Genomic DNA, 8,692 nt, shown 5'->3' on the forward strand with positions numbered 1-8,692 from the left:
AGAGCATTATGTATCCTGTTTTTACTAACATGTATTTTAGTAGAGTTCTTTATAAGCTTGTATTCTGGGATTAATTTTTGTCATCATATTACTACAAAAATTACATTTTTTAAGACTGTTTAATCTATAAGAAACTACTAGGAAAGATTTTCTTTACATAGGTGCATTTAAAATAAAACTAATATTCCATAAAAAAGAAATAATTCCTCTCTTGTTAATAATAGGCCTTCTTAGAAACAGTACTAAATACCATATAGTTTAAAGTTCAAGACAAAAACAGGTTTTATCACTAAAATATTAAATTAAAAATTTAGTCTCTTGAAGGACAATACAATTCTTCACAAAGGAGGCAGTTTTAAGAATTCTAGAATATTTGAAAGTAATAATTTACTCTGTATACAATAAGTTAAAATATTTATGCAGAACAATCTGCAGTACTACAATATTCAAATTTTGAATGCTTTGTTCAATATTTATAGCTTGTTAGGCAAAAGCTTTGAAGGGCATGACCTTCAATGCAGAAGTACAGATCTTTATGCTTTTACATGATCTGCGGATAAATAAAGATTATTTTTTTCTACTCACACTTTTAGTAAAATGTGAAATAATGAACTAAATTAAATACTAAACGAAATTCTGTTACAGGAAGCATTTGAATACTTGGTTTCATTGTATATTTTATTAAAAAAAATTCAACACAAGATTAACAAAACAACACAAGTCTGTTTATATGTAAATTTACAATTTTATTCATTTTAACATACTTACTCCCTCTTACACTTATAACTTAATAGTCTTGTAATCAATGGCATGTGTTACTTAATGACATACTTTTACTGTAGAGTTTAAATATTACAATAAGTAAATAATAGCACCATGACATTTAATGCCTGCAAAATATTTTGCATACTTTTTATGCAACATTGAACTTAAACAATACCCAAACCATCTGTCAATGTTTAATAATAGTATACTAAAAACTTTGAAAATAATTCTATCAAAAATAAATGTAATTATAATAATTCATTGAAATAACAATGCAAGGTAAAATTATAACATAAAACAGCATTAGGCTTAATTAAAGAAAAATAATTTAAAGCATAAATATATATATAATTCATTTGATTATTTAAGAATTCATTTTAAATCTCATAATTAATAAATCATTAAATCAAACATCATTAATAAAAAAATATATACTTAATATTATTTTTTTAAAATTAGATTTAAGAATTATAACTATTGATGCAAATAAAGCAGAGTAGGCAAGTTTTTGCCAGAGGTGGAAAAAACTGGTTAAAACAGCTTCTGCAATAATAGGTTTCTGGCCAACAAAAATAGTAAAATCTGTCTCTTAATAAAAATAAACACCTCTAATTAAATGCATAGTACACATTTTTACATTTAATAATTTTGAATAACTAATGAAAAATTATTAGTCACATACTGATTTGCTCAAAGTAAAATCTAATATAAAAAATATATATATATATATAAATTAATATTGTGCAAGAAATTGAAAATACATGTTACCAATTAGTTTAAATAATTAAAATTCATTTTTTATATTTAGATATAATAAAATTTTAAATCCCTACAACTGAGGTAAATATGATGTATTACACAATTTTCAGTTAATTACATAGCTTGTCTCAGCTTTAACCAGTCATTCTCACTAGCCTGACAAAAGCACTTTTCTCAAGCAAATTGTGTTACTCTGAACCAAAGCAAATAAATTTAATAAAATTGTAAATAAATTAACGAGACCAACTATATTACAAGGCGTAAGAAAACATTATTGCATTAATTAACACTCAAACAGTATTGCATTAATTAACACTCAAAGTATTGCCTGCATTAATTAATACTCTAACAGTATTGCATTAATTAACACTCACATTAAACTAATGTGAAAAAAATTAAGTAAAATACTTTATGAATAAGATTAAAATTTAGTAAAATTGTGTTAATGCCAAAAGATTCAAGATTGCTAGTACGAGAAAAGTAATATTTACCTTTAAAACTCATATAAATTTAGTTCTTGGTTTAATAGAAGAAAAAAAATCTTAAATAAAATTATCTAGCCCTAAAATACAGTTAATTAAAAAATTTAATATATATACACTTAAAATAGTTATCTTATTTACATCATATATGAAAATGCCTCTTATATGCATTCAACTTTTGTTCAGATATACATGGATTTAAAATAACAAAATTTTATTCACAAATTTACATTATTTTAGTGTTCATTAAAAAACCCCAACTGTATATATTTACAATCAATAGCAAATACTTTTGTGGCAGTATCAATATAAAATATATTAAACCCTAAATTGAAAATGAGTACTTACAAGCTCTTACATTGCACAACTTGTTTGACATAGTTTTAAATTAAAATAAAAACATTTTCCCCTACAAATGGATAGGTTCACAAATCGACACACCAGTCCTTCATATATCACAAGTTACAGTTAAACGTGTAAAATAATAAAAACTTAAGTATTAAAAATGATTATATTGTATAGGATAAGAAAACTTTTAAATGTAAAATATAATAAAAAATGAGTTGTGTTTTCAAAAAAGCAACAAGACTGTAATATACAACAGAATTCTGTATGGAAGTAAAAAAAATCTTTAAATGTTAAAATTAGTTCAATATATTTAAAGTAATGAGCTATGTTTCCAAAGAGGCAACAAGACTGTGATACACAACAGAATCTAATATGGAGGACGTACTAGAAGATTCACTATATTCATCAGCAGAATCTTCATCTTGGACATGGCTTCTATATTGCAAACCACAAGGTTGGGATGAAAATAGATGCATAGGAGATGGTTGTTTTAAAACAAATGGCGATATTGAATCATTCAACAACTTCTGCTCTTCAGTAAGATTCCTATTAAAAGTTGTGCTGTGCGTTATTTCATGACGGGAAACATCAAAATCTTTGTCAGAAAAGAAAGACGAAGCAAAAGCAAGATGAAATTGGACAGGATTAGAAGACAAGTCTGGGTGAGCTGATTGATCATCGTACCGAACCACCGTTTCACCATTTAGCAACGAAGCAGAATAGTCTACACCAAACGATGGATCTCGAATTTGGGGCTTCAAAAGATTGGAATTGGCACTTTCAGACTGCCAACTGTTGTGGCCTTCATTCTGATAAGCAAAATTAACATGAACTGATGAAGTAGAAGCATCAGAATGACATGCCACACTCATTGCTACATCTTTCTGGAGTCTTTTCACGGTGTTGTTAATGAGGACGGAACGTCGGAGGTAAGATTCGGGATCTTCCACTCTGCGAATTTTAGCCATAGAAATTCGAAGTAATCTGCGTCTTTCTTCTTTCCATTTCGAGCGGGGTACAAATAGAACAGGGGAATTAGGGATTATTTCTTCAAAAGAGTCATCATCCTCTTCTTCATCACTGCTATCCCAAGTAAACATATTTCCACCATCACTTTCTCTCTCAATCCAATCCATTTGTTCATAAATCTCATCTTCTTCATCATCTGAGGCTTCATCATCTATAACTAAATTAGCTTTAGCTGCGACTCTTTGTAGCAACTTCTTCCTCTGCATTTTACAATATCTTTCATCATACTCTCCTTTTTCACAATCTAATATCTTTCTTTTTTGAGATGGGGATACAGAATCAAGTGAATATAGGCTAGATAATTCATCAGTAAGGCAGGACACTTCAGCTCCTGAAAAATGAACATAAGGAAATATTAAAAAAAAATTTCAATATTAAATAACACCCTAACTTAGAATATTTAAAATACGGAATATAAACATTTAATAAAATCATATTAAACCAATTACTAGCTACTATAATATAGAAGCTTTGAGCCACCCTTCTTAACGCGTAAGAAAAATACATGGATGCATATAAGAAACTTATTGGTGAGTTTTCCACTAACTTGCATCCACATGGACAAAAATTAATAAAAAGCAGATGTAGGAATAAGAATGTTTCTGCTTGACACACCTTCAATAACAATTATCTAATGTACTTGTAACACATCACAATAAAATAAAAAGCTTGCTTAAATTATATGTAATCCACTTATTTCTAGAACTCAAAGAACCCAGGTTATACAAAATAATAATAATAAAATAGCTTTTATTTGGCACTGAGAGGCCAAAACATCATAAATGAAGAACAAAAAAGTGCGTAGCACCCAGATTACATCTTAACATGCTGTGAACAAAAGACCACAAATCATAAATATTAAAAAAAAAAGTAAACAATGCAGATACAAATTGAAAAAGTTATAAACATAAATTATCTATTCTAAAGAAAATTATCTATTTCTTTAAAAATTTTTAAAGTCATTTATTCCAGTAAAATAGGTGAAATTTGAGGATCCTAAGAAACTAAATTTCCCTAAAGGACTATAGAAAAAGAATATTTAAATGTAATCAAAATATATAAAGGCAGTTCTGCTCTTTGCCATTCAAAATACAAAGAATGTAAATTAAAAGAATAAAAATTAATCTTAGGATAAGGCCTAATGTCAATAATTTATAACTGTTGACATCAACTATTTTTACTCTAGAAATGTTTTGCTATGCAGAGAAACTGAGACTTAAATTACCTTTATTTATTTGAAACATTTCTAACTTTAGAGAAATACTGATACTTACCCTAATATATTTCATTCTACCATAAAATGCATACAAATTTTAAGTATCACAAAACACTACTTAAAGCATTAATGTTGGCAGCAAAATTATAATGAAGATTTATCTAGACAAACATCTATCTACTATCAGGGTATGATTAAAGAATGATGGTTCTATTTCCTGATAACAATTGCAAGAAACAGTAAAGGTTTTACCAAAAAACCCTTTGAACCTTTGAAAATAATAAACAAAAATATTCCCACTAAACATCAGGGAAAATCCAATCAGGTCACTGAAAGAGTTCAAACTACAAATAAAAACAAATATAACATCACCCTTAACTAATAATGCTAAAAACAATACATGTCGCCTTAAATTAGTCCCAACAGGCTTATCTACAAGTTAACCTAAAAGCAAATTAGTAAAACCTAATTAAAAACTTAATAGCCAATGGCAAATTTCATACTATAACATACAGTTAGCATATAACGTAAAATTTAACGTAAAGATAGTTTATAGCTAGGGAATATATTTGAAACAAATAAATGATCAAAACAACAAAGGCTGTAAGACACGAGATTGCGAAAGCGATGGTGAGATATTTTGTTCTAACTTCCTTGTATTAAAAATTGGCTTTTCCTTTAATAATAATGCACTTAAATATTGATAAAACACCTTAACAGGTTAGGGTATGTTAACCAAAATTTAAATCCTTAACAAAAATGAAAATAAACACATAGAGATATATTGGGGATAAAATTGGGAGATATCGCAGTGACATGAATAATCTTGCGTAACAAAAGATAACATAACATTAAGATTTTTACGTATAAAAACTTGCAACTTACCATTAGGATTTTGAATTGTTTTCAAAATAGTAGGCGCTTGCAAACTTCCAGTGCTCCAAATAGTGTAAGATGAACTACAATTCGTTTCAACGCCTTTGCTGTTTACAAAACGCATTTTGACAACTTTATAGGATTGATGACAAAGGTTTCATGCAAATAATTTATAAAATTAGCATTAATAGAAACCTATGAAACATGTTTAAAGAAAAAATATTGATAATTTTAACATAGATAATGAAATAACAAATGTAACCTAAATAAAGGTTATGTTATTCCCATTAAGCCATTATCGATTACCACAGTCAATGCCACAGTGACGCGAAAAGACTACATTACTCTGTGTTGCCAACTAAGTATAGAAACTTTTGTTTCGTTAAAAAAACTATTATTCCAATTCCAACCACGGTAGCTGAGAGATAAGAATTCAAAAGTCATTCTAACTGTTGATGCGTCATCTCGTGTAAATTTCATAACGCTGTAGAAAGGTATAGAGTTCACTACTTTAGATCTCTATACAATATGTGAGTACATCAGACTGTATTTAATATTTAATGAGGATAAATACTGCTTAGAATATGAAATAAGCAATTTAATTTTTCTATAACTATTAAAAAAACATTTAAATAGACTGAGAAAGTTTGATTTTCTTTAATTTTCCCTAGAACTAATTTTTCAGATCACAAATTTAAAAAAAAAAAATGATAATTTTGAAATTTTATATTTTGAAGAAAAATTTTTTTTATGAAAAAGCTAGTCAAGAGAAAATTTGTAATTGATAATTATTATTATTATTTTTTTTTTCTGTAGTTGATTTTTAAAATATTAGTGTCTTCTCATAGAAATTATAACTTTGACAATTTATGTTTTGAATTAAATTATACAAAAAATGCTTATCTAATACAAAAAGTATCGATTTCTTTAAAAAATAATTTTTCAGTGTTTTAGAGCTCAGACAAAAGACATTCAAGGCATTTTAAAATTATGAATTAGTTTCAATGGAACTTTTTTTTAATTAATATTGGTGACTAAAATTTATAGCGAGTGGTTTGGTTTCAGTAAACAAGCGTTTTTATTAAATAAGATTAAACAAGAACTTCTAAGTTGTGCCTTCGAAATAATTACATCACGTATTACTAAATTTTCATCAGCCATACCAAATAATAAAATAAATCTCATCAATACAGGATCATTGCTTTCCTTAGTTTCAGAAACACATATTCTTTTCGAGTTGGCATTAGTGCAAAAATAAATCAGTCACATGATAATTCCAATAGTATGAACTATTTGAATAAGAAAATTTACTTTAGGCACTTTTTTCTTACTAGAAACAACGTATAATTTTAAAAGAAAAGTTTATGAAAGAAATAATCATAACTTCATTCTAAAAAGATCAACTAGAACTAATTAAGAAAAATAATTAGAATGTAATGTGATATTAGTGACACATCCTTCATTTAATTTTTTTAAAAAGATTTACGTCTTTTTTCACGTCCTTATTTGCTTTATTAAGTATTGCACATTTAGTCTTGCTGTTAAATACAAAAACAAAGTTTGTATAGAACTGTAGAGAGTTTTAAAACATGAAGAAGTGTGTGCCTTTTGGAGGACAAACAGTTCCACACTCAGCATATATTTTACTTTATAGTCGTATATTTTATTATGATATAGACATCTGACACGGTGAACTGACTTTAAAAATTAATCAGTGTCATCAGTTTAACAAAGAGTCATATTAGTGGCGCAGTTGTCACATACCTTACCTAGTAGTCATCATATATATTATAATGTTAACCAGAATGATATACCGCTGGCACTCTAGGTTTAATACCATTTTTTTCTAATTTTTTTAAATGGTTTGTATATCTTTGATGTAAGATGTGATTTAGTAATTCCGCTTGCGCATAATATTTTCTTTATAGAATTTCATGGGATTAGATAAAATGACTCTAGCGGTGAAAAAATCAGCATATTTTTGAAATTGTTTTCAACAAGTCAATAGATAAATCGAAATTTTGAATAAGATAATTTATTATACAAGTAATGAACTGTAAAAATTAGTTAATAAAAATTAATTAGTTAATAAAAATTAATTAAATCAAAAGCTATACACAGTAAAATGGCGGCTTCCAACTTTACATCCATGAAGTCTTTCTTTTTTAAAAGCGCATGGTTGGAAAAACAGCATTCACAAAGTTTGATTTAAATCAATTTAGAATTGCGTAAAGTTTTTTTCAATACATATCAACATTTCAGTAATTTAAAATTAGTCAAAAAATTCATATTAAAATTGTTTTTATAATAAAAAAAATACGTAATAAAAAGAAAGTATTTTTTAAAGAATACATTTTGAAAATTAGAGTTTAAATTTGAAGAAAATTAGTGAGCAATTGAGTTCTCAGTCCGACAGACTTGAAAAATGTAACTTAGTAAAAATTTCTTTTGGAGTTTTCTTAAAGAATTCAGTTGACTATGTGTGAAGAGCTGTGGAAAATTCAAAATTAAAGTACTTAAGTGTTTTTTTTTTTCAAAATACGATTTTATCAAAAGCTTTGAGTAGCTAAGCCCCTTAATTGAAATGGTGGTAAAAGGAAAAAAAAAATTCGTTAAAGTCAGGTTTTAGCGGTTTAATATCTAATCATTACGAACGCTGGGCAGGGGTCGAGTTGTCGGACTGCCTGACTGCGAAGCCAATGGTTGAGGGCTCGAATCCCTTTCGTGGCATGGATGTCTCTCTCTTTGTTTGTCCTCTGTTGTGTGAATGTGACCTACCGTATGAACGGGTATTTGCGGCTAGGGTAAAGCTGCTCACCTCCGTGACAAAGTTGCTCAGCCGGGTAACGTTAAATGAGCAACACTTTCGGCATCTTCAGTGGCGAAGAAGGTAATAGTTCAGTGCCAGCCAATAGATAAAAGCTCATCATGAACTATGAGTGCAACGGATGGTGCTTTCTACACTAGGGAACGCTGCAAGCTCGGTACCGCCTAAATTTCCGGGTTACTGTTTCCGTTGTATTTTAAAGCCATTTGGCATCATTGTGTTTTGAGATTCTTGCAAACAATGTATTTGATTACTTATTACTTGTGTTTACAATGCTAACAATACTGGTGTTTACCATGCTAAAAGTGTTAACACTAACGTAAGATGGTGTACAGCTTGCAACAAGAACAAACAGTAATAAACTTATGGAAAGAGGCCATATCAAGACTG

General features: G+C 28.1%; 1 protein-coding gene across 1 annotated transcript; it reads right to left on the bottom strand.

Moving 5' to 3' along the window:
• Window positions 1-725: 725 nt before the first annotated feature.
• On the bottom strand, window positions 726-5,842 carry LOC107440908 (uncharacterized). Its single transcript, XM_016053992.4, has 2 exons — window positions 5,485-5,842; window positions 726-3,714 (listed from the first exon to the last, which is right to left on the bottom strand). Exons 1-2 carry the CDS (start codon window positions 5,597-5,599, stop codon window positions 2,678-2,680), a joined length of 1,152 nt encoding a protein of 383 aa, XP_015909478.1. The 5' UTR covers window positions 5,600-5,842; the 3' UTR covers window positions 726-2,677.
• Window positions 5,843-8,692: the final 2,850 nt, after the last annotated feature.

Source organism: Parasteatoda tepidariorum, chromosome 12 (genome assembly GCF_982258835.1).
Source record: "Parasteatoda tepidariorum strain Cologne lab strain chromosome 12, Ptep-v5.0, whole genome shotgun sequence".
Lineage (NCBI taxonomy): Eukaryota > Metazoa > Arthropoda > Arachnida > Araneae > Theridiidae > Parasteatoda > Parasteatoda tepidariorum.